Source organism: Solanum dulcamara, chromosome 8, assembly GCF_947179165.1.
Source record: "Solanum dulcamara chromosome 8, daSolDulc1.2, whole genome shotgun sequence".
NCBI lineage: Eukaryota > Viridiplantae > Streptophyta > Magnoliopsida > Solanales > Solanaceae > Solanum > Solanum dulcamara.
Genome location: NC_077244.1, coordinates 53520626 through 53548280, shown reverse-complemented (window position 1 = coordinate 53548280; position 27655 = coordinate 53520626). Strand labels below are relative to the sequence as shown.

Below are 27655 nucleotides of genomic sequence, written 5' to 3'. Positions count from 1 at the left end.
TAAGTTTGTTTTGTTAAAACTTGACAGAACCTTTCACGAAAAAAAAAGTTTTGTATGTCAAAGTTACGTTCTTCAAATTAATTGAAAGATTTTTCTAAATAACTTTACCTTTATTATTTATTAGTTATCCATCCTTAGAATAGCTTTTCACTTTCAGAAGGTTTGAAAGTATCACATTTTTATTTGATGTTCAAATTTGTTCTAAAGCTTTTTTATATAAAAATTTGTTAACTAATTCATGGGCATAAATCTGATTTTATTTTCTAAGCTATAGACTTTGGAGTAGTAAAAATCATTTTAGCAAAAATTACTTTTTCGTAAGCTTTTGTCATTCTGCTTCAAGTTCAAAAGAGCTCTTTCAAGTTTAAAACGTTCTATTGATTTCTCAAGGTTTAAACAAATCTTTTTCCAAAAAATTCTTCGATCTTTTTCCTAAGTTTGGCTGGTTAACCATTTTTAGTACTCATATTTTTAGTACTCATATTTTTATTAATTAACCTAAGTTTGGCTGGTTAACCATTTTTAACGGATCTCAAAGGATGCTTAACTCCTTTCCTTTAAGATAACTAGAACCATTGTCTAGAATCATATGAGTTAAGTAGACCATTAATTGGAGTTAATTTTAGCATTACATTAGTTAAATATTTAGGTGTCCTAATTTACCTTCAAAAAATAATTTGGTGGCGACTCTTTAAGTTAATTAATTTAGGAATCACCAATATGGTGTACACTATTTGAGATAAGTTAAAATAGGGTATAACAGGAATTGCCCACTCTTTTGTCTCTTTATTGTAAGTCTTTCGTTGATTGATTGAATGAACGGATGTGTGACCAGGTCGTGGTTCGCTTGGGAGTCTGTAATGGTTTCTGAGTGCCAGCCACGTCTAGGGTACTCTCCCGGGGCGTAAAAAACTTAATATCGGAGCATAAAGTTCAAGTATCCTAGGGTGTCTATGAAGTCATGTCTATAGGATGTTATTTATGGTTATGAGGTCCCCACTTCTATTAAAAAGGGACTATAGAGATTTAAGAAAAGTTTCCCTTCTTTCAAATCCTAAATCGTGCAATAGAGTTGTCCCCTAAGAAACTTATCCAGATTAATGTATTCTCAGATCCATTCGACTACCCCTTATACTCAAGGTGGTTGAAACAGCAAAGCTCAAAACCCTATTTATGAGGTACTCTCCGATAAAGTTTCTCAAAGTGTAAAGAGACTGCACTAGGCTTGAGAGGAGCTGATTAGTATGCATAATTCTATTGATTTGAAAGAATGCACCCTCATTCATATGAATCATGCATTGAGCTAAAGCAAGATGTATTCACATACTCCCTTCTCTAAAATCATGCTTCAGATGTTATTCTTCAGAGGGAAGTTATGTCGCTAAAGTTTAGTGTTACCACCCGTGAGAATGTGATTTGAGGCAATATAAGCTACAACTAGTTCAATGATCCTAGAGTTAGAAAGATGGAGTTAGAGGAGTAGAAATCAAATAGTGAGAATGGTGGTTGATTGAGGCATGTAACTAGAGTTATGTATCTATAAGGTGAGTGATGGGGTTATAGTCAAGTTCCTTTTGTTTTGAACAAAGAGTAGTAAGCATCGTGTAGCTTTCATGATAGAAGGTAGAAGAAGAGTTGTTAGTTAGGATTAGTTAGAGAGCACTTGTACCTAGAGAGGAGTTTTATGTTGAGGTGTCATTATGTTAGTCAAGACAAAGAATAGGTTGAACGAAAGGGAGGAGTAATCATGAGTTGATAGATCTAAGCTAGGCTTATAATTTTGTTGGGGAGGTCCCATGATATTTATAGAGTTATGAGCTTGACTGTGTTAGGTGGTATAAAGATGGGTAAATAGTACTTAGGCTGTGAAAGAAGATGTGGTGATAGATTGTAATTAGACAGATTATGAGATAAGGATTGATCACTTTTCATGAGGTTTTAAGTGGTCTAATATTTCTCAATTTTATCTAGTAGTTTTAAGTTAGCATAGTATGTGAGAAGTGTAAGGATGTGCATGTTTAGTACTAGTCACTAAGCTTGAATTTTAGAAGAGCATTGTGAAAAAGGGATAGCATTATGAGAGCGATAGTGTTAGTTTTGATATTTGCTCTAGTAGGCTTGGCCTAGCGTATGTGAGAAATCAAGATATTGACTTACAAAAAGTGTGATGCTATGAGTGTGGTATATGTGACTCTTAGATGAAAATTATGAATTGTGGCTAAGTCATTAGGTAAGAATAGGCTTAAGATGTTTGTCCGAGATAGTATAGAGTTTTATAAGGCTCTAAGTTTATGATTTGCTATTGGTGCCTAGTTAGTATCTTTTAGTTGCCAATGGGGAAAAGGTTGAGGTAAGAGTTATATCTTATATAGTATCTATAAGAATTAGGGTGAATGGGTTAGATATAGGTGATGATGAGTCACATGTTATGGTTCATGTTTCCTTTAAATAAGTTAGGAATATTTGAACTTAGAAAATGGGTGTTAACAGACTATGGAGAAGAGGTTAGATCATAAGAGTTAGAAAAAGTGGCTATGTGTGCTGATAAGAGCTGCAAGTATAGAAAGATGCCTATAAAGATAGAAGGAAGTTAAGAGACGTATCTTAGAAAGAAACCCTAGTAGCGGTTTTGTATCTTCGAGTATAGTATAACCAAAGAGTTTAAGTATTCTTGTGGTTAGTGATACCTCATCCATGTGGAGTGTTGCGCTTATAGCTTAGTAAAGAGAATTTTTCTGCAGACTCAAGATAGTGACCTTCGATCAAAGGGGGAGATAATGAGGTAATGAACCACAGTGGGTCTTCAGTTTTAAGAAGTGATGAGTTGACTAAGATGAGACATCGGTGCTTTTCCATCTCTTACATTCCTTATGCTTTAGTTGATGTGATCCCCTACTCTTGTCTTGTGTATGAGCGCCATACTCAAGGCCCAGACCCATGCACTTCATGTTGATTCATGTTCATGCTCGGCTCCTAAAGTGAGAAGTGGTAACTACCTTCAGCAATGCTGATCTTATTCCTTATAGATTTCCTAGCCAAATGTTATATGGGACATGATATATGGTTTCATGTTTTGGAGTACACTCAGTTTCATAAACCCATGATAGGCTTTAAAATTCTAGTGAGATTATGTTACATTATGAATGTTCTCAGATCATATTTTTTGAATGAATCGTGCTTATGTTCTGTTATTCTAAGCCCTTTCAGTGATCCTTTCTTTTCAATAGTGATAGCGATACTGATGATAGTAGATGAGTGGTGGAAAATGAGAGAGAATAGGTGTTTCTTATTGTGATAGTTGTGGTGTGTTTATTCCATTTAATTCTATAGAAGTAGAGGAAGAGTGAAATGGAATCAAGTTGTGTGAAATAGATAGGTAAGAGTATTTTGGTGTATCTCTTGGTAGAAGTTAATGCAATTGTGGGATGTAGAGATGATAAAATTAACATGAGAATTTATAAGAGATTTTAACTTCAAAGAATCCATAAAGTAGTTAGAATGATAGGCTTGCATGTTGTAACACCCCAAATATTTCTACACCAAGATCCGAACCATTCTTCATATGCGTATAGGATCGAACTCGATGAATTCTAGTTGTACATATGAGTTAGGATAAATTTTTAAGTATTTGAAGTGTATTAGATGTGTTTAAGGTTCATAAAGGATCTCTAACACCAAGTCAATTCCAAAAAATTTATATCGACTAAGTTTTGGTATAAGACCGTAGAAGGGGTCAACTTCAAATGAATTGGTGGCCCATAACCTATCTAATTAAAGGTCTTCGAGTCTTCTTTCCAATGCCAGTAATATTGTAATTTTTCGAGTTTGGAGTAAAAGGTTATACCCAATTAACCAGAGAGGTGCGCGATAAGTCCGCGATTCGGATCTGGCGTGGACTTGGCCAGTTTTTCTAGATTTTTTGTTGACCAGAGAGGTGCGCGACAAGTCCGCGATGCGGACCTGGCATGGACTTGGCCAGTTTTTCCAGATTTTAGTAAGGGAAACTTGGACCATTCCCTAATATATATATATATATATATATATATATATATATATATATATATATACGATCTTGGACGCATTTTTATGGCATTTTTGCAGACTTTTGCCTCTCCAAAACCCCAAACTTCATCCTCTTCTCTCCCAAATCATCTCCTACAAAAACAAAATCCTCTCAAACTCAAAGGATTCAAGTCTCCTCATTGAAGACCAAGAATCAAACTTTCTTAAAAGCTTCAATCTAATGTATGTGGGTTTTGATCCATGGGGTCTTCCACTCATGGAGCCCAAATATTTTCTCAACTTAGTATTTCAATTTTAAATGATGAAATCTTATGGGATTTTACATAATGGTTCCAAATGTATAGATTCTTGAATATTTGAAGTTTATTTATCTATATTGAGTTATGTTGATTCTTATTTACATGAAATGGATGATTTATCAAGGTTCTTATATGAAGATTTATCAAAGTTATATAAATTCTTATGTTATTATGATATTTAAATGTTATTCTGCTGAGAGCTTACCTAGCACCGAGCTGGACTAGGGGGGAATACCCATGTCCCAGAACTATGTGCCACCGTGGGTATAAAGGAGATAGAGGTGAATACCCAAATCTCTAAGAGGTGAGTACCCAAAATTTCAAGGCTAGGAGGTGAGTGCCTAAGTGTCCCCATTTTTCTCTGATGTAGGGGTAACATCGGGACTCCATATTATAACTCACATGGTTTATTTTAGTTAAGGTCACTCTCACTAAGTTACAAGATCATTCTCTCTCTCGATGTTTAAGGTATTTTTTACTATTACTACTAATATCTTTAATATGTCCATGATCTCTTATAAGGTTAAAGGTCCTATCTCACAAGTTATATTATATGAAGTAAGTTTGACTTCGAAGTTTTATGATATGTATCAATCAAGAATTTCTTATGTTTAAAGATTGCTTTTAAGCTATACTCATGCTCATTATGATTGGTCATGCATATTATGGCATATTGATGATGTTCTTTTTCTTGTTCATGCATATCTCACATACTTAGTACATTCAAAGTACTAACGCATACTTTTTGCTTACATGATATCACCATGTAGGGACCGGTGTTCCTCTTCCTCCACATGGTTAGTTTGGATTGATTGAAGACCACTTTTGGTGAGTTTCCATTATTTTGGGGATAATACTCCTCCCTGTTATAGCATATATTATGTTCAGGAATTAAGACACCTATTTTGGTAGTTCATTGTTAGCTTATTTGAGGGTGAGCTAGGGACATGTCTTAGCCCCCGCTAAGTCTATTAGTAGAGGTATGTTTGGACATAAATGTATGATGATCTAAGAGTGATGATGACTCTTATTTTATGATGTTTTCCCTTAGTCCCGATTTCCCCTTTTTCTTCCATTTGATATTTATTGTCATTACTAATGAAATGCTAAATGAATGCTAAGAGACTTGGGTGAGCTACCTCCGGGTTCCTCATTCGCTGTGTCATGTCTAGGCCCTAGGCTTGGGTTATGACACGTGTATGGTGGTCCTTATGTGAGTCATTGTAGTATGTTATTGATGATTTCTTGTTGAGGGTTTCAAGTGAAGGTATTGGGATAGTTGTAGAACTAGGCTTAAAGGTGGTATTAATGGCATGTGGATGAATGCACGATGTATTAGGTGTTTCTTGATTTGGACTCGAGGTTGGTTGAATGTATTGGGAAGGAGTATTACACTTGAGATGAGGTTCTCTATACAGGTATATAACATCAAGCTTGTGGTTTTAGATTAGCATAATTATATTATGTGTAGTACCTTATGACTTAGCATTAGGCTTTAATATAATACAAGCACGCAGTTACTGTCATGCCCCGAGAGGGTACCCTAGGCGTAGCCGGCACTCAGAAACCATCTCTGGCCTCCAAGAGAACCACTTGGTCTCATCACTCATTCATTCATCAGTGGAAGAATTAAGTGAAAATAAGAATACTTATGTGGGCTCGCCATCATCAACATCAAATGAAAGAAATAATTCTTAGAAAAAGTAGTTTCAAAGGAGAACTACTCCAATTACATTATAAAACTCTGTCTATGAAGCCTCTAACACTATCAGACGGTGCCAATGACATGTTCATGGCTACCTCAAAAGAAACATAATACTCAACAATAATAAAAGGATAAAGAGTTTCTTCGAATACAAGAAGGACTCACAAAATTGCTGGAAAGTAATGATCTTCAATGATGCGCCTATTGAGGTTCTCTAAACCTGTATCTGCATCATAAAATGATACAGGTCGAATGATTTCAGTACATGGAATGTACGAGTATGTAAAATGGCAAAAAAGTAAGGACAGATATCAAGAAACTCATCTCAGGAAGACTCGTTCGGAACTCAACATCATCTCAACATCAATATGTAATGCAAGTTTTAAAAAAAAAAAATAATAAGCAATGCTTACTTAGTTGGGAGTTTCTCTAACCGACAACCATCACTTATGATCTAGTGATTGTACAATGAAGCGATGTTGTTGCCACATCCATCCAATACCTTGACAGGGTAAAGGACATCACCATCTTGGATCCAATCATCAAAGTCCTCTTTTTGGGACTTAAGAGGTATAGCCTCCATCTTACGTTGGCTACGTAGTTCTGGGGTTTGAGTCAATTAAACTCTTACCTAACTCGGTGCTCAATACTACTCCCAAAATATGTGCTCATATTAACATCATCATCTAATTTTATTGGAAAAACATCAAACTCTTCTTATCAATCATTACACTTCAAAATATTATTTACATCTCATCAAAACATCTTGCTAAAAACATTATATACTCAAATTTATTTAAAGTCAATTCTTTTTCTCTTTCGAAACTCAATAAAATACATATATAGTATTAATTCAAATCACTCTTTTTGGCAATAAATATTAAAAGCCAATATTTTTACTAAAAACACGTGTAAAATATTCATGAACATCAAATTAATTAGGGTTAATGGGAAAGTAGCTATGAATAATAATTCCAATAATATAAGAGATAAAAATAATAATAATCTCAATGCTTAAATATATCTAACTCAATAGAAGAAGAATTAATTCATTTAGAATTCAAGATTTGGGTAAAACTCAACTTAAACTCAATTATGATGAATTTAAATATTGGGCGCATGAACGAACTCAATCCAATACTATGAATAGCCTTACATACCTGAAATTTGAAGCTTTACTCCGAATTGAAGAACTCAATGACCACTCTTGAACCTCTAGCCTTTTCTCCTCGCTAAAGCATTTTGTGTACTATCCAGAGTATAAGAATCTCTGGAATAGTATTTATACACTACTAAAAACTAAAACTATATTTGAGAATGTGTAAAGAAATGTATAGAGAGAAGAGTTGCTTGAAAAAGTTTGATAAATAAAATGAGGAAATAAGGTGGGTATTTATAGGTGTGGAGGAGGTACCTATCAATAAATAAAAATAATTATGAAGGATGATATTGAAAATTCAATGGAGGATTGTGATCTCATGGATGATGTCAAATGGAGGACTATTCATGTAATGGGTGATGTCAAATGGATCTAGATCTTTCCATGGTTGATGAGATGAACTTTTTTTAATGGAATACCCTTTTTTTGGAGTTGCGTTTGAAAAAGATAACTTCCTAATTAGGATTTGGTATCTTTATATGAATTATAGATATAGAAGCATAATTTGATGTAGTTCAATAATTAACTAATTTAGAGAATCCTACCATGAGATATGATTTTTCTTCTGCAAATACTCTATTTCCTCACAACTCCATGCCTTGCAAAATGTAATTTATTTAACCTACATTCCTCCGAATCTTAAGATATGGTCTCATGGAAGTTGTAGATAATGTCGGTGGAGTTATTCAAAAAATTGAATCACCTAATTTGGACTACTCTATGAAAACTTATGCTAAAAATATAGAAACAGTATTACTTTTGTCGAGAATTAAAACACCACATACAATATTTTATGGGGTGTTACAATATCTTACCATTGGGATCATTCGTCCTCGAATACAGATGAAACTAGGGCACATGAATAACGAATATCATCAAGACATCAATTTCTCAAAAACTCTGATACTCAAAAATTCAAACAACATATATTGAAATAGTCAATGACTGAAACTCAAGAATACACATCGACTCAAAGGTAGAAGTAAGGAATATTACCTTGAACATCATCCTCGGAAGCACAAATAGATGAGGATATTTATCCTTCATATCTTCTTCAGCTTCCCATGTTGCCTCTTCAACAAATTGATTTTGCCATAGGACTTTGACAGATGCTACTTCCTTCGTTCTTAATTTGCGAACTTGATGATCAAGAATCTAGACTGGAATCTCTTCATAACTCAAACCCTCTTTCACTCCAATTCTCTATGTCGGGACAACAAGTGAAGGATCTCTCAAATACTTCTTAAGCATAGAGATGTGAAACACGAGATGAATAGCTTCTAATTCAGGGGGAAACTCCAATTCATAGGCTACATTACCAACCGTCTTCACAATTTGATAAGTACCAATATAGCGGGGACTAAGCTTCCTTTTCTTTCCAAATATTATCACACCTTTCATGGGTGAAACTTTCAAGTATACCCAATCATACACTTCTAACTCCAAATCTCTTCTCCTAATATCAGTATAGGATTTCTAGCGACTTTAAGCAGTCCTCAACCTCTCTTGGATTGTTTTCACCTTCTCCATAGCTTGGTGAACCATGTCTGGTCCAATCAGCTTCACCAACTTTGAACCAACCAATTAGTGATCTACATGTCCTCCCATACAGAGCTTCATAAGGAGCTATTTGAATACTCAAATAGAAGCTATTATTGTATGCAAACTCAATAAGAGGTAAATGATCATCTCAATTACCTTTGAAGTCGATGACATAGGCTCTTAACATATCCTCTAAAGTCTGTATGGAATGCTCTACCTGGTCGTCTGTCTTCGAATGAAAAGAAGTACTACGGTTCACTCTTGAACCCAAAACCTTCTAAAACGACTTCCAAAATAGAGTAGTGAATTGAGCTCCCCTATCTAAGATGATAGACAAAGGAATTCCTTGCAGTCTAACAATCTCTCTAAGATACAGTTTAGCATAATCCTCTGTGGTGTCCGTAGTCTTAACCGACAATAAATGAGCCAATTTGGTCATCTTATCCATAATCACCCAAATAGAGTCATGTTTTTTATGGGTTCGTGGTAAACCGATAATGAAGTCTATGTTGATCATCTCCAACTTTCGTTTTGGAATCTCTATATTTTGAGCCACTCCATAAGGCCTTTAGTTCTCAACTTTAACTTTTTGGCAATTCGGGCATTTAGACACAAACTCAGCTATATCTCTTTTTATTTTATTCCACCAGAATACTTGTCTCAAGTTATGGTACATCTTTGTCGAACCTGTATGGATGGAATACCTGGAATTATGGGCTTCTGCCATGATTCTCTCTCGAATTCCATAAACACTTAGAACACATAATCTCCCTTGATATCTCAACACTCCATCTCCCCTTTTGGGAAAAGCCATTACCTTCTTCTTGTGAACATCGTCTTTTAGTTGAAGGAGAATGGGGTACTGATCTTGCTTTCCTTTCACCTCTGCAACTAGAGCTAATTTAGCTCCATTCCATACTATTATACCTCCCTCTCTAGAGTTAATAAGTTGAACTCCCAAATGCGTAAGTCTATGCACTTCCTTTGTCAACTCCTTCTTTTCCTCTTCCACATGGGTCGTACTCCCCATGGATAACCTTCTTAGAGCATCGGCAACTACATTTGCTTTACCTGAATGGTAGAGAATACTCATTTCATAATCCTTGAGCAACTCTTACTATGTCCTCTGCCTCAAGTTAAGCTCCTTCTGACTGAATACATACTGTAGGCTCTTGTGGTCCGTGAATAAATCCACACATACACCATAAAGATAGTGATGCCATATCTTAAGAGCAAATACCATAGCTGCCAACTCAAGTTCATGAGTGGGGTAGTTCCTTTCATTAGTCTTAAGTTGTCTGGAGGCATAGGTAATGACCTTACCTTTCTGCATCAACACATATCCCAATCCAACTTTAGAAGCATCACAATAGATTACAAAACCATTCGGTCCCTCGGGTAGGGACAATATTGAAGTAGTAGTCAATTTAGATTTCAACTCTTGAAAGCTTTTCTCATAAGCATCAGACCATTGAAACTTAGACTTTTTCTGAGTCAGCGTAGTCAATGGTGAGGATATAGATGAAAATCCCTCAACAAACCTCTTGTAGTAACCAGCCAAACTCAAAAAACTCCTTATGTCGGTTGGAGAGGTGGGTCTGGGCCAGTTCTTAACTATCTCAATCTTTTGAGTATCAACTCAAATTCTTTCGCCAGATATAATATGGCCTAGGAACACTACAGACGCAAGCTAAAACTCACACTTTGAAAACTTAGCATAAAACTCCCTCTCCTTAAGAGTTTGAAGGAAAATCCTAAGATGGTTAGCATGCTCACTTTTACTTCTAGAGTAGACCAAAATATCATGATGAAGACAATCATAAACGTATCCAGGTATGGCTTGAATACTCAGTTCATGAGGTCCATAAAAGTTACAGGAGCGTTTGTCAATCCAAAGGACATAACAAGAAAATCAAAATAACCATAGTGGGTTTAGTAAGTCATTTTTGGGATGTCACATTCTCTCACTTTCAATTGATGATAGTCTGATCTGTGATTTATCTTAGAGAAGCATGTGGCACCCTGAAGTTGGTCCAATAAATCATCTATCCTAGGGAGAGGATAATTTTTTTATGGTGACCTTGTTCAGTTACCGGTAATCAATGAACATTCTAAGGGACCCATCTTTCTTTCGCACGAATAGGATAGGAGCGCCCCAAGGTGAGATACTTGGCCTAATAAATCCCTTATCTAGGAGGTCTTTCAGCTGTTCTTTCAACTCTTTCAACTAAGCGGGAGCCATCCTATAAGGTGGAATGGAGATAGGTTGTGTATTAGGAAGGACATCAATACCAAAGTCTATCTCTCTATGAGGAGGTATTCTGGGTTGATCCTTCAGAAAGACTTTAGAAAACTCACTCACAATGGGAACTGACTCAAGAAATAGAGCCTGGTCATTAATATTTTTGACTCGGACTAGATGATATATGAATCCCTTAGAGATTAACTTTCTGGCCTTAAGGTAGGAAATAAATTTACCCGTAGGCACTACAAAACTCCCCTTCCACTCTAAGATAGGCTCATTTGGAAATTGAAACTTGACAATTTGGGTCCTACAATCAACTGAGGCATAACAAGGCTATAGCCAGTCCATGCCAAGAATCACATCAAAATCAACCATGTCTAACTCAACTAAGTCAGACATGTTATCCATGTGATAGATTGACATAATACAATCTATATAGACCCTCTCAGCTAAGATAAACTCACCAATAGGAGTAGACACACTAAAAGGCTGAAGAAGACACTCAGGAAGGATCTCAAATTTACTAGCCAAGTAAGTAGTCACAAAAGATAATGCAGCACCCAGATCAAGTAATACATACAGATCAAAAGAAAGGTCTCGGAGCATACCAGTAACAACATCGGGTGCATTATCTTGGTCTTGGTGACTATCCATAGCATACAGACGGTTTGTTCCTCCAACCGCACTTGAAGTTGCACCTCTTTGATTACCTCTATTCTATGGAACTGTAGAAGAAAAATGAGCTCTACTACTTCCATCTCCCTGTCTCTTTGGAGGACACTCATTCTGGAAGGGACTTGTCTTTCCACATCTGTAGCAAGCATTGGTGCCCACACGACACTCTTCTAAATGGAACTTTCCACATCTAGCACATAGTGGCTTTTCTCTAGAACCTTGAGCCATACTTAATTGGGATTAATAACCCTGAGCTCGAAAGTTATGGTGATTTAGCAACCTTTGATTAGGTGTAAAAGCACTTGTTGAAGAAGGTGCATAATTAGAAGACCCCTTATGAAAGAAGGACTTGTTACCCTTCCCTTGCTTCTACTCGTTCTCATGCCCAGTAGACTTAGCCTTCTTGCTTAAGTGTTCCTCTCGGTCCTTTTTATTGTCATCATCAACCTTCTGAGCATACACCATCAGTCTAGAAAAATCCATGTCAGAAATCATTAGCATTGCCTTACATTCTCTCTTTACATATTTGCCTAAGCTAAACTTCCTTATCTTGGACCACATATGAGGAATCATTTCTGGGGAATATTTGGATAATTGAGTCATGCTCTCCTCCTCAACCTTAGACCCTATGAAGACTGACGGGTTCATCCTTAGAAAATGTCTAATCCTTGTGGTGGAAGACGACTCTTGAGATCTAGAGCTAGGAGTTGGTGAACTATGGCTACCCATCTGGGCATCTACCAGTTGAGTGAGCATGGAAATAACTCCCCTGAATTCTACCTACGAAGTAGAAGTGGTATGAATAGTAGGTATTTTGGGTACCATAGTAGACCTTGCAGGTCGGCCCCTAGTTCTCGGTGGAGGCATATCTGATTGTAGAACCTCACTGTTGGCAACGTTCCTCTGACTAGCTATATGTTTGGGAGGCATGATCTATAACGTATAAACGCACGAATTAGAAAGAAAGTTTTATAGAGTTAAACTCTATTGCACGAACCATGATTATGAAAGAAGTGAAACAATTCCTAATGTCCTATAGCCTCTTGATTATAAGTGTGGTGCATGACACACCCATAAGCAAGACTCTACTAGACACGGCTTCATAGACACTAGAACTGTTGAAACCTAGCTCTGATACCAAGTTTGTCACGCCCCGAGAGGGTACCCTAGATGTAGTCGGCACTTAGAAACCATCTCTGGCCTTCAAGAGAACCACTTGGTCTCATCACTCATTCATTCATCAATGGAAGAATTAAGTGGAAATAAGAATACTTATGTGGGCTCGCCATCATCAACATCAAATGAAAGAAATAATCCTTAGAATAAGTAGTTTCAAAGGAGAACTACTCCAATTACATCATCAAACTCTGTCTATGAAGCCTCTAACACTATTAGACGGTGCCAATAACATGTCCATGGCTACCTCAAAGGAAAAATAATACTCAACAATAATAAAAGAATAAAGAGTTTCTTCAAATACAGAAAGGACTCACAAAATTGTTGGAAAGTAATGATCTTCAATGATGCGCCTATTGAGGTTCTCTAAACTTGTATCTGCATCATAAAATGATGCAGATCGAATGATTTCAGTACATGGAATGTACGAGTATGTAAAATGGCAAAAAAGTAAGGACAGATATCAAGAAACTCATCTCAGGAAGACTCGGCTCGGAACTCAACATCATCTCAACATCAATATGTAATACAAGTTTAAAAATAATAATAATAATAAGCAATGCTTACTTAGTTGGGAGTTTCTCTAACCGACAACCATCACTTATGATCTAGTGATGGTATAATGAAGCGATGTTGTTTCCACATCCATCCAATACCTTGCCAGGGTAAAGGACATCACCATCTTGGATCCAATCATCAAAGTCCTCTTTTTGGGACTTAAGAGGTATAGCCTCCATCCTACGTTGGCTACGTAGTTCTGGGGTTTAAGTCAATTAAACTCTTACCCAACTCGGTGCTCAATACTACTCTTAAAATATGTGCTCATATTAACATCATCATCTAGTATTATTGGAAAAACATCAAACTCATCTTATCAATCATTACACTTCAAAATATTATTTACATCTCATCAAAACATCTTACTAAAAACACCATTTACTCAAATTCATTTAAACTCAATTCTATTTCTCTTTCAAAACTCAATAAAATACATATATAGTATTAATTCAAATCACTTTTTTTGTCAATAAATATTAAAAGCCAATATTTTTACTCAAAACACGTGTAAAAATATTCATGAACATCAAATTAATTAAGGTTCAAGGAAAAGTAGCCATGAACAATAATTCCAATAATATGAGAGATAAAAATAATAATAATCTCAATACATAAATATATCTAACTCAATAGAAGAAGAATTAATTCATTTAGAATTCATGATTTGAGCAAAACTCAACTACAACTCAATTACGATGTATTTAAATATTGGGCGCATGGACGAACTCAATCCAATACTATGAATAGCCTTACATACCTGGAATTTGAAGCTTTACTCCGAATTGAAGAACTCAATGACCACTCTTGAACCCCTAGACTTTTCTCCTCACCAGAGTGTTTTGTGTACTATCCGGAGTATAATAATCACCAGAATAGTATTTCTACACTAATAAAAACTAAAACTATATTTGAAAATGAGTAAAGAAGTATATAGAGAGAAGAGTTGGTTGAAAAAGCTTGATAAATAAAATAAAGAAATAAGGTGGATATTTATAGGTGTGGAGGAGGGACCTAACAATAAATAAAAATAATTACAAAAGATGCTCTTAAAAATTTAATGGAGGATTGTGATCCATGGATAATGTCAAATGGAGGACTATTAATGTAATGGGTGATGTCAAATGGATCTAGATCTTTCCATTGTTGGTGAGATGAACCTTTTTTTAATGGAATACCCTTTTTCAGAGATGCGTTTGAATAAGATAACTTCCTATTTTGGATTTGGCGTCTATATGAAATGTAGATCTAGAAATATAAATTCATGTCGTTCAAGAATCAACTAATTTGGAGTATCCTACTGTGAGATATAATTTTTTTCTACAAATACTCCATTTTGTCACAGCACCATGTCTTGCAAAAATTAATTTATTTGACCTATGTATCCTCAGAATCTTAAGATATGGTCTTCATGAAAGTTGTAGGTAATGCTGTTGGGTTATTCTAAAATTTGAATCACCTAATTTGGACTATTCTATGAAAAGTTATGCCTAAAATACAGAAGCAGTATCATTTTCATCGAGAATTAAAATACCACATACAATATTTTAGGGAGTGTTACAGTTATACTTGGAGTCGTAGGCCTTGGTGAAGGTAGTCATGTGTATCTTTGTGGGAGTTATGAGTTGCAGCCGAGAAAAAAGTTTTATGTAGAAAGAAGAATATTTAAGCTCGAGAGCTTTTGGTCATGTCACTTAATTCATAGTGGTCATACTCTTATATCAGGTTCATAAGCCTCTTCCCCAAAATTATGAGAAGTTTTGATGGAAACAATGGAGATTATAGCCCTTCTCTCATTTTTTTCTTCTATGTCGATGTTGAAGGTAATGCTTCTGTTCCTATCTCTAAGATAGTACTTTCTTGAGGTTGAGTAATTGAGTGAGTTATTCATGAGCTTGAGTCTTTGAGTTTTTGTATTGCATTCGTGCCTTCCAATGATGATATTGATGGTAATATTCTTTTTTTCTAACTTAGAGTTATCATTCCGAGTTTAAGTGTATGGTGAGAATTTTTTTTGATTCCTAGTAATAATGGGTTGATTGTTTGAGTGTTTGAGTATCTCATTTCTTGAATTGCACTCGTGCCTTGTGCAATTTCCTATCCTGATTTTCATTCGAGGATGAATGATCCTATGGGGTATATATTGTTATACAATACAAATTACCAAAATACCCCTAAAAGATATAGCACTCGCATAACATTTCATTCCTAACTTTTTTGGCTAATCCGCGGTTGGAATATCGATCAGGGGGAAGAATAATGTAGAAAAGTGGTCTCGATTAAATTTTAGGTCATTCGGATCAAAAGATAATTTTTTGGGACAAGATTGCATTTCCTAAAGGGTGAGCGACCAGTCCACATAGCGGAATTTCTCCCACATAGTGGAATATTTTCCAAAATCTAACCAAAGACCAAGCTAGCCATAAATTGCACTTCACGAATGTATTTTATGTGTATTTTGTTCGCACATTTTTTAATTTTAGTGATGGGCATTCCAGACTTTCTCAATCTTTTCCAAACTTAACTCAGGACTTTTTGGGACTAAATTTAACCCTTTATCAGTACTCCAAGGGGTTTTCTTCTCATTCACCCTTAGAAACTTTGAGAGCGAGGAGTAGAGTGGAGGGGAAGAGCTAGGGTTCTTGAATTTCAAGCGAGTTCTTCAATGTTTTAGTAGATAATCGTCATTCCAGGTATGTAATGCTAAACTAAAGCATGAAACTTGTTCTTACTTGTTCCCCATGATTGTGATAGATTGATTTTTGTGAATAAATTGAGTCCCTGTGATTGGGTTTCTTGAGAATTTCCTTAAATTTAACATATTTTACATAATATTATAAAATTAATATTTTCCACGAACTTGTTTCTTGAAAAAATGATTTAAACTACTTATTTCATAAATTCTAATAGTATTTTAACTAATATTGGATGTATATGCCTAAGAATTGAGTCTAGAGCTTTGAATTTGTGAACGCATGATTGTGATTGGGATGTGAGCATGATGATAGTCTTGATGAAACTTGATAGTCCTTTATATCTTCATAATTGTACCCAACTAAATGGTCTCAATTGAATGTTGTCATAACTAATTGTCCAAAGTACTCTTAAATAAATGATTGGGAATGATTAGATAATTGATTGGTTGAAAGGATTGATTGGATAAAACTGATGAACTGATAAGAGTCCATATGAGACTTATTGATTGATTTGATTGGGATTGATTGTCTTATGAGCATTGAGTATTGGAAGGAATATCAAGCATCGAATTGGGTAAGAGTAAGTAATAACTCAAACTCAATAACTACGTAGCCAAATATAGGAGAGGATTGAACCCTTAAGTCAGATATTTTCCTATTTTATTGTCTTGACATGATATTACTTGATTGATTGTTGGATCAATGATTGGTTGATTCATTTTTTCCCTTGGAAAGTATTGAACGGATGTGGTAACAACGTCGGCTTGTTTTACTATCACTGGCTCATAAGTGATAGTTGTCGGGTAAGAAAAACTCTCATATAGGTCTTGATAGTACTCTGATTGAATTGGATTGTATATGATTGATCTCTTTCTAAACCTTACTCTTACATTAGACTTATGACATCCTGATTGATTTTCTCATCTTTCTGATTTGAGAGGTATGAACTGATATTATTCTACCTTGATGCATGTTTCATTCTAACATATTACATACTCGTATATTTCATGTACTGATGTTCATTTGGACCTGCATCATTTCATGATACATAGACAGGTTCTAGAGATCATCAATAGGCGCACCGTTGGGGATCTGTTCACATTCAGCTGATTGGTGAGTCCTCCCCTGTATTCGGAGGATACCACTCATGTTATTCTTACTTTGAGTTTAGTCTTTTCATTTTGATTTGAGATAGTCATGAACCTATCATTGGCACCATTTAGACAGTAGAGATAGAGGCTTCATTGAATATATAGAGATGAGTTGATTGAGTATTTCTATTTTTTGAATTGCTCTTGTCGGACTATTCTCATAACATAGATTAGAGTTTGAATTATTGTCCTATGGCCTTTCTTACTTGAGTTAGATTGTTGATTGGAATTGCCCACTTTTTTGTCTCTTTATTTTAATTTTTTCGATGATTGAATGAATAAAATGATGTATGAAAAGGCCAAGTGGTTCGCTTGAGAGCTAGTAATGATTTTTGAGTGTCGGTCATGTCTAGGATACCCACCCGGAGCGTGACAATTGTGATCAACTATGACATTATTCAAATATTCAAGTTTTTCGACAGTAACAAAGTATAAATTACTACTTTTTCAATGATAACATTTAATTTTTTGACAATTCTTTAAAGGATCATTTGGTAGAGTGTATATCCAAGTAATGCTCTTAGTTATGTTTGAATAATTTTTTTGGTCAATATGATAATTATATATAGACTATGCATAAATTTTTTGGATCAATAGGACAACTCTCTCTCTCTCTCTCTCTCTATATATATATATATATATATATGGCAAGCATGCATGATACATAATTTGTTTTTGGTCAGTAGGATGACTATATATATATATATATATTAGACAGTGTACGCAATATATGTCATTTTCTTAATTGATCGATAATAAATAATGAGTAGAGTCGATAACAATTGATATTAAATTGATCAAAAAGTAGGGGTCCAAAATAAACAGTGGCTTGGGATCTCCAGTAGCTTGATTACAAAAAAAAATGAGTCAAGCTTATCTAAGATTTGTTATTATTCGTACATGTGGTTCTTTTGTGTCCGATTTTCTTGCAAATTGAACATTTGTTCCTCTTCTTGCTCTTGAAATTTTCACTGACGTCCTGGCCACATTTTCTTTTTTTCTTCCATGCTTGGTATCGATAAGGAGTAGAAGAATCTTCATGTTTAGCAATTTTTATGGCACATACCATTTTGACTCGAGAGAGAACATTAATAGATTCAGAGTATGCAAGGAGATATACTTCAGCTTTATACAAAAACAAAGAGTACTCATAGATCCTCATATCATACTCATTACCATGATTCGATCGCAAAGCATCCATTGCATGAGCGCATAGTATATTGGCCATATCATATTCCCTACTACAATACGATTTTTCCAGTAGGTTCACTTTGACGGTAGAATGTGCGCCGTACACGGTGAATTGGTTAGTCGTCCTCAATTATATTCTCCATATACAAGGAGTCTCCCATTATCATTTTTTTTCTCTTGTAATTCTTTCGGCAGTTGGCACCATTTTATTATCCTTTAATTTTAGGGCATATGTATGCTTCTTCCTGAACAATTTTTCAAACCTCTTAGCAATTGAATTGAATATGAATGTCATGGAGTACTCTCTTTCATCTATCAACATAGTATTGAGTGACTTGGTAATATTTGTGGTCATCACCTCATACCTACTATTTGCCACATGTTCCCTATTCCACTTCTAAAAATTAATTTCATGCTCAAGGAAGATGGTTGCTTCGGGGCACTTGTTCTTGAATGCTGCAAAATGATCGTTAAATGCCTTCAATGAATATGCCTTTGTCGCGTTATAGTATAGATAGAGAAAATCTCCAAAATATTGATTTACTCAGAGATTTTCATCGAGGTTCCTCATACAATATATGTGATCAGCATGATTGTATACCTTTGCAATGTCGTGGCGATGCTTTTATGTCTATTAGAGATAAAGTACAAATCTGGTTCATCTACCATAATCTCCTTCAACTTCTTAAAGAAGAACGTCCAAGATGCATCATTCTCTTTGTCCATGACACAAAAGGCAATCGAATAAACATGGTTCTTTGTATCTTGTACAATAGCGCTCAATAGAACATCCTCATATTTACCATGTTAATGAGTGTCATCAACTGCAATTACCTTTCTTATGTGGGCGAATTCCCTAATGCAAGCACCGAAGGCTAAGAATTAATACATGAACTTATGACTATCTTTGTTTGTCATGATAGAATAGTTAGAACCAACATTAAGAGTCTCGATCCTGTAGGAAAAAGTCGATAAGCAGGAATACTCATACTCCGCTGTCCCTCAGACCATTTTCTTGAAAATCACACCTCCCTTTCAATATTTTCAATAGCTTGGACACAACTAAAAAAACTAAAAATAGCCCTCTGAATCTCTTTAACATTTGGACCCTTGCCATTACAATATAGATTCACACAAAGCGGCACAATGACTTTGATCGAGATTTTTCTATGGCTGTTGTTGGCATGTTCAAGACCACAACTGTGATAGCCAATGTACTTGTAGATATGAAATATGTTCGTGTATTTATACTTTCTTGCCCACAGCATCCATCCACAAATACGAGATAAACATTTCACCTTTAAGTATTTAGTACAACTCTTCACCGTAGCAAAATTAAATTATAAACAGAAGGTATTTTTATTTATTTCAAATAATTTAAGGGCATATTTGACCCTTAACCCTGATTATAATCATATATTTGAATAGATACGATTTTCAATTACAATGATACTGTATATGCACTGATACATAGATTCTGGGAGAAACTTGGTTTCATAGCACTATTTACAAAGTTTTCTCCATATTTTCACCTATACCAACTAAACAGTAACAAATTGGGAGATTTGAATTCGTAATTCTTTACAAATTAATTTCGCAATGTAACAAGATATGTATTGCTTTTTAATATGGGTTTTTGTCCACTTGAGCCTCAACTTTTTGACTAATATAAATATAATAAATATCAATGCAAAAAAGGACAATGAGTAGGACAATATATCCTATTCCGAAGCAATCCATAAATCCACAAAAATCCAAATGTTCATACATTAAAAACAAATGGACAAGGATAAAAAAACAAATATAGTCGCATAAATATCCATTCCCAACACTGGAAGCTCTACCCATTCCCAATACTCGTATGTATTCTATGTCCTATCTAGAGCTCCAGATTCTCATTCTTATCACTGCACTACTATGTATAATCTTTTAGATAAAAAAATTTAAAATCAATTTCTTTATGGAGTCCATACAAAGTGTAGTCAATTATCGAAAGGAAGGAAAGAAAAAAGGACCCCGTGAAGTCTTTTTATTCCATAAACCGATAAACTAATCAAAAGAATGATTTTTAGTTTATACTTGCTGAAGTGTGTGATCATAATTCAACAACAATAACAATAACAATAAATCCAGTATAATTCTATAATGTATGGTCTGGGGAGGGTAGAGTGTACGTAGACCTAACCCCCACCTTGAAAGGTAGGGCGGCTGTTTCCGAAAGACCCTCGGCTTTAAGAGAGGACAAGATAAAAGGTCAGATAGGGGCAAACATATAGAAAACAAGATGAAAACAGGAATATCAAAAGGGAAAGTCGTGGTAGAGTGGTACGGGAAGAAAGAGGCATAACTACAATAAATAAATAAATAAGATAAGATAGGATAGATAAGACAGTCAAAGTACAACGGCGCCACAACTATAAACAGCAATACAATGCAGAAATCAAAAGGCAATAAACAATGAGCAGAACTACAACTTCTATGGTGCAAAAGATGAATCACTTAGCCTTTAATCCTAATCTGAGTCCTCCACAAAGGAAATTATAGTGCGCTAATGCGCCTACTAATAGGGTAGGATAACGCGACTATGTACTAGTCTTCTACCCGAATGCGGGTCCTCCACACACTCCTATCTAAGGTCATGTCCTCGGTAAGCTGTAACTGCTCCATGTCTTGTCTAATCACCTCTCCCCAATATTTCTTTGGCCTACCCCTACCTCTTCTGAAGCCATCCATGGCCAACCTCTCACACCTCCTCACTGGGGCATCTGTGTCTCTCCTTGTGATCATAATTCAAATTATCTAAAAATGACATTTGTTTGCTCTGATATCATGTTAAAGTTTATGACTATCTCATCTAAAAATTTTAAGTTGTTAGAAAGAGTAAATTTTTATTATTTAATTATATTTTCAACAATATTCATTTTAGAGAGGACAATGATATCTTCACTCAAACAATCGGTCGAATTCAGTGCTTACTTTATCTAGCCAGTATACATAAACTATTATTTTCTTCTTTAGGTTATCATATCTGGCTTGCCATAAAGAATTCCGGTTTTTGTAACTCAAACATTTTGATAGCATGAAAGAATATATATACAAAAAGACTAAGGTCTTGATCTACGTTGGATGTCTTTGAACCTCCGTAGCTCTCTGTTGAAGCCAATTGGAGAAGATTTGGAGAGTGTTGGTATCAGCTCTGTAATGCTTCTGTGTAAACTCAAGAAGGGTTGGCCATGTGAAATCAGGATATATTCTAGGATTATTGGAGTCCACAAGTTCTGCTGGTGGCCTCACCACCTTATCCTTCTTAGGACAAAGAAAAAAAGCAAGAGATTTCCTAGGTGTTTTGTTGTTTACTACCGCTCTGTGCAAACAACTTTTGTACCTTCCATTTGAAAGCGCCTGCAAAAGGTAATAAATAAATAAATAGAATGTCACACTGAGTAGAACTATGTCATAAGAATAAGGGAATAAATAATTACGGTCAATTTTTTTATTTGACTCTAACTATGTAATATAAATTGAGACCAATATTTGTTTTCTAAGAGTTTTGTACACTCTTTAACAAATATATTTCATAACCTTAATCACAAGATTGATTGTGTAAACTGCCCGTTACCTCTTTCAAATGTCTCACTTAAATAACATCAACTAAATGGAACTGTGTATTATTTGACAACAACAAAAAAAAAAAAAAGTACTCCAATCTAATTTGTTTGGTACAATTTGACTTTGACATGAATTAAAAAAGAAAAAGAGGGCAATCAATATTTGTGGTACTCCATGACACATGACATAATATTTGTTAGCGATTATAAAAGCTTTTTATTATGGGCAAAATGAAAAGTTTAAAAATAATTATTTCCAAATATAAAAAAAATGTTATGACATAGTAAACATTTTTTGTGTTGTAAAACGTCAATTCAATTTGTTAAAATGACTAGTGATTAGAACCCACATATGTTAACAAAACGTCTTTTCTTTGTTACCATAAATGTGTCGCCTATGTTAACGACAAAAGCACTGAGATTTGGAGTGATGGAGCGCCATTGGTTGTCCATGAAAACTTGAAGCCCCGCGACTCTGTCTTGATGGAGGATTGTTAATGATGTTGGATCACAATGTGGTCCAGTTCCTAAGGCAAGTTCTGGTTTTAGACATGTTGGATAATAGTTGAGTCTCATAATCGATTCATTTTCTGCAAAGAATTGTTTGAAATGTTTCCTGCTCACGCCCAGGCTCACTCCCAACAGTTCCATGATCCCAGATGACAGAGTGCTCATGGCATTGCAGTATTCTTGGTAAAAGTTCCTATGCATATATATAAAACTTTCATCAAATTGATGAGAGAAGAAGATAAAAAATGAAAAAAAAAACAAAATAAGAGAAGAATTGAAGATAAAAAAAATGAAAACAAACAAACAAAATAACAGAAGATAAAAAATAAAAAAATTAAAGATATATCGAGTTGTTATTATCTCTTCTAAAAGTTTAACTTGTTATGGTGCAAATACTGTTATTTAGAGTCTTAAGTAGTTTTAGATGAGATGATCACGTAGCCAAACATGATATCAATAATTCAGGCAAAGGTCCTGAGTTCGGAGGAAATATACTTTTATACGTCTAATCATATTTTCAACGTGTTATTTGTGTTCTCTAGTCATATCATATTAACGTGTGTGATATCTCATCCAAAATTTTAACGGTTTGAGACAACATATATGTTTTTATTTAAATTATGATGGGCATGAAAATTGTTCACATATATAATATAAGATTACGTAACTAGCCCCATATGATTTTTAAACATTTAGATAAAGTATATATCCTCTTACCCGATATGGGTAAAATTTTCACCCATTGTCCTTAGAAAGTAGTCATCAAGCATGTGGGTGCAGCCTTGTACGGCAGAGTATGGAAAAGAGAGTGTTTCTTTCCAAGGTAGCTTAGATGAAAATCTCTCAGTAAAGCTACTAGCATAACCACAATGCTCTCCTCTCTTCCTTTGAGCCTTTTGCTTATCCGAAAGTGGTAATTCAAAGAACATGTCCATATAACGATGAGCAAGTGATATAAGTTTAGTGTCAACACCATGATTCGCCACGTGAAAGAAACCGTGGTTCCTGCATGCTTCATCAACCAGCCTAGATTCTCGTTTAGCTGCAATTGGATCACCTGAAAGGAAAGCCCCTAAATCGATAAGTGGGACATCAAGTTCAGGAGCACCACCACAAGGCTTCTCGTGGTCTGGCCATATGAATTGTCTAGGAATGTTCGACTCATTTTTAAGCACAGACGAATCGAAAATCACTGGTTTTTTCTCATCAGACGATGTTTGTGTTATAGGTGACTTGATTTTTGTCATCACCATACAATCAATGGCCATTGTCATGCGTTCTCAAGAAAAAATTAATATAAGAGATACTTAGATGATGAAGGAAAAAAACGAAAGCCGTTATTAGTGGGGAAAAAATGTAACAAAAAAATTGGAATCTTATAGGTCTCGCTCGTGGTGTCTTTAGCGGAGCAAACAGGGGGCAAAAATTATTACTTTGCAAACAAGGGCTTCATCAAACTTAAAATTCGCTATAGCGACACAACTTATTTGTCTTTTCCAATTTGACAGTAAAGCTCTTTCCCAATGGCCTTTGGCGTTCCTATCACGAGGACCTCACTCTGCGAGTCTCATATATCCTCATCTCCACTCAATCAATACAATAGTATAATTTTCGTCTCCATATCAATTTTTGTGATATTTTTCATATTCCAAGTTTTAAATAAGATATTTTTAAAATATTTTGAATTGTCAACCATTATAACTTCTTATAGAACTTTTTAGGTAGATTCTAAATAGAAAAAACTACACAAAATAGACCAAGAGAGTATACTATTGGGACAATTTCAAATATATACAATAAACTAATTAGTTTATAACAAATATAATCATATTTTATTTACATAAAAAATAGATAAAATCATAAAAAAAAATATATACAGTGACTATACACTGATTACAATATAGATTACTTATACATAGGCTATACACTGAATATATATTATGATACACTCAAAAACTGAATATAGTTTGACTATACATGAAATATACACTGACTATACATGTCTATAAAACGAATGACGATTTTTGTGGTAATTACTTTGGCCTAGTGGCCACTCGGTGTAATTTGCCATAAACTATTTACTTAATTGGACTTACCCCAACTTATTTATCCTGATTGGACCAAAGGCCCAAAGTAATTACAGCACTCCTAGCCCCTTATTCGCCTGACCAGGCCCATGTCTGTTTTCATGTGACCTTTATGATACTGACAGAGTGTATATATACTCTGATGTATCAAAAAATAATTGAGCAGTGTTTTTACTGCAGTTTTTTCTCTTCATGATACTATCAGAGTATATATATAATCATATTTACTCTGATGGTATCAAGAAGTAATTGGACAGTTTATTCAGTGTTATTCAGATCTTGATACCTTTATGATACTGTCAGAATATATATATATATATATACTATGATAGTATCAACAAAATAATTGAGCAGTATTTTTTCCTCCATGATACTATCAAAGTATATATATATACTCCGATGGTATCAAGAAGACACGCGAACTCCTTTATGGGGTATGAAAGTAATGAGATATTCAATGATAAATAATTTCCCTTTTTGAGGTACAATAATAATTATTCTTTCTAAATATATAGATTTTATTTTAATAAATTTAAAATTTTCATAGTTGAATTCACAATTAAAATTAAATTATCTAACTCTAAAAATTTACTGTGTGACATTGTATATTAATAAATTTCTAAGCTTTATTTTATTAAATTATTCTTATTAAGTATGCTTTGAAAGTTCGAGTTTGATTACAATTATTTTATTAATTATTTAATAATAAAAATAATATGACAAGAATATAATAAATCTTTCCTGCTATATTAAAAAAAATTAATATCCAAATTAAATAAAATGGAATGGGGAAAGCAACATATTAGACCTGCTTCTCACGGTTCTTCAAAGGAGGTATAGAATTGCAGTATGTGACGTACTTGGAAAAACAATTAAATACATTACTCCACTCTCAATTTGTACTGAAGTTCCAATCATACACTTAAATTTTGTGAGAGATTAGATTATACGAGCTGCCGCTTGTCAAAAGTAGGGTGGGCCAAAATCGAATCGATCATTAAATTAAATTAAAAATATTATTATTAATATTATTATTATTGAGTTAATAGATTAATAGATTTTTAATAATTTTATATAAAAAAGATATATTAGATTATTGGTTTGATTTTAATTTCTTAATAGGAAAAAGTATATGTATGTCCAATAGGAATAAACTACTTAGAAGTACATGCTCCGTTACAATAAATATCCCCTAATTAATTTCATAAAACATCCAATTTCCTTATAGTTTTAGTTATTTAACTTATTTTTATTTTTTTTGCTTCTTATTTCTCTATCTTTTTTCTTTTTTCTTTTTTCTTTTTATGTTTCTTTGTTTATTTAAATTTTTTTAAATTTTTTTATTCTTTATTTTTTAACACCATAACCTAGTTTATATTCAATATTTATTTTATACACTTCCTTTCTTTTTCTTTTTTTTCTCATTTATTTCTTTATTCTTTGATTTTTTTTCTCTAATTCTTTTTTCTCATACTTTTATTTTTATTTTTATGCATTTTTATTCATTTTTTTTCAAATTACTTTATACTTTATTTTTATTTTACACTATAATCTAATTCATACTCGATTTTTTATTTCATATACTTCTTTTCTTCCTTTTATTTTTTCTTTTCATTTATTTCTTTATTCATTTATCTTTTTCTATTTTTTTCTGCTTTCATTTTTCTCATTCCCCCCCCCCCCTTTTTCTCATTTATTGGTTTCTTTTATTTTATTATTTATTTTATTCTTTCTTTAATTTTCAATTTTTTATTTTCTGTTCCTTTTCTTTTTTTCAATTATTTATTTATTCTTTATTTTTTCTCCTTTTCCATTCATTTTTTCTCAAATCATAATATCCTTATTTTTTCACCACAACTTAATTTTATATTTTCAATTATTCTATATTTTTTATTTTATTTATTTGTTATTTTTTCTCATTTCGTTTAATTTTCTTTCATTTTTTATTTCTATTTTATCATTTGATTCAGTTTGTAATGATGCTAACACAATATATTTATATACTTTCATGATATCATTGATATATGCTTCAATACTTTAGTCAGACCTCCATGATATCATCACAGTATATCATCATTTTTCGAAATCATTCAATGGTACATGAATGATGCTACCATAGTATTTTTATATATTATCATGGTATTTAAATGGTATAATTGAGGAACAACCACTATTTTCTAAAATATTTCCTCAATTCCTAATATGGAACTTCTAATTCCTCAATGATACCATAAATAGTATGTGACATGTTGTTATGGTATCATTGAGGAACAACCAACATTCAAGGAAAAATGCACAAATATTGAATGATACCATCATAGTATATATTTACTGTGATGGTATATATAAAGGTTTTCCTAAGTCATTCGATGATACTACCACAATATATTCATATATTACCATAATATTGAAATTGTATAAATGAAGAACAACCACTGTTTCACCAAGTCGATCCTCAATTATTAATGAAACACTTCTAAAATCCTCAATGATACCATAACAAATCATCAATTCTTAATGAAGCACTTTAAAATCTTCAACGATATCATAACAAACATTCAGAAAAAAATGTGCAAATATTGAATGATATCATCATAATATATATATATATATATATATATATATATATATATCATTTAATATTTGTGCAATTTTCCTTGAATGTTGGTTGTTCCTCAATGATACCATAACAAGATGTCAAATACTATTTATGGTATCATTGAGGAATTAGATAAATTAATGGTATCAAACCAGTTAAAGGCGAATGGGGTATAGGCTAGGAAGGGAGCACGCCGGATAATTACTTTGGGTCTACTTGATTTTTGTGAGTTAATTAAGGATGGGCTATGAGCTGGTAATTAGTTTAATTTTGTGATCAATAAGTGTACTTTTCCCTTTTTAATATTAGGTTATTAGAAAACCAATAACCCATTAAGATTGTAGTAATTTAATATTTTACCCCTACATAAATATTAAATATTAATATAAATACCTTACTGGTTGTTGCATTTGCCATTTAGCCTCCAATTTACA

The 27655-nt window shown here is 33.7% G+C and overlaps 1 protein-coding gene across 1 annotated transcript; it reads right to left on the bottom strand.

Annotated features, from left to right (window-relative positions):
• Nucleotides 1–21359: 21359 nt before the first annotated feature.
• Nucleotides 21360–24031, bottom strand: LOC129899517 (gibberellin 20 oxidase 1-like). Its single transcript, XM_055974515.1, has 3 exons — nucleotides 23253–24031; nucleotides 22407–22728; nucleotides 21360–21819 (listed from the first exon to the last, which is right to left on the bottom strand). The coding sequence occupies exons 1-3, from the start codon at nucleotides 23807–23809 to the stop codon at nucleotides 21535–21537; spliced, it is 1164 nt and encodes a 387-aa protein (XP_055830490.1). The 5' UTR covers nucleotides 23810–24031; the 3' UTR covers nucleotides 21360–21534.
• Nucleotides 24032–27655: the final 3624 nt, after the last annotated feature.

Bases quoted from the DNA above. Each gene is read 5' to 3' on its own strand.
- LOC129899517 (XM_055974515.1), bottom strand. From the start codon at position 23,809: ATGACAATGGCCATTGATTGTATGGTGATGACAAAAATCAAGTCACCT. The intron at 22,729-23,252 runs GTAAGAGGATAT...ATATATGCATAG, and splicing joins GAAAATTTTACCCATATCGG to GAACTTTTACCAAGAATACT. The intron at 21,820-22,406 runs GTAACAAAGAAA...TACCTTTTGCAG, and splicing joins ACATAGGCGACACATTTATG to GCGCTTTCAAATGGAAGGTA.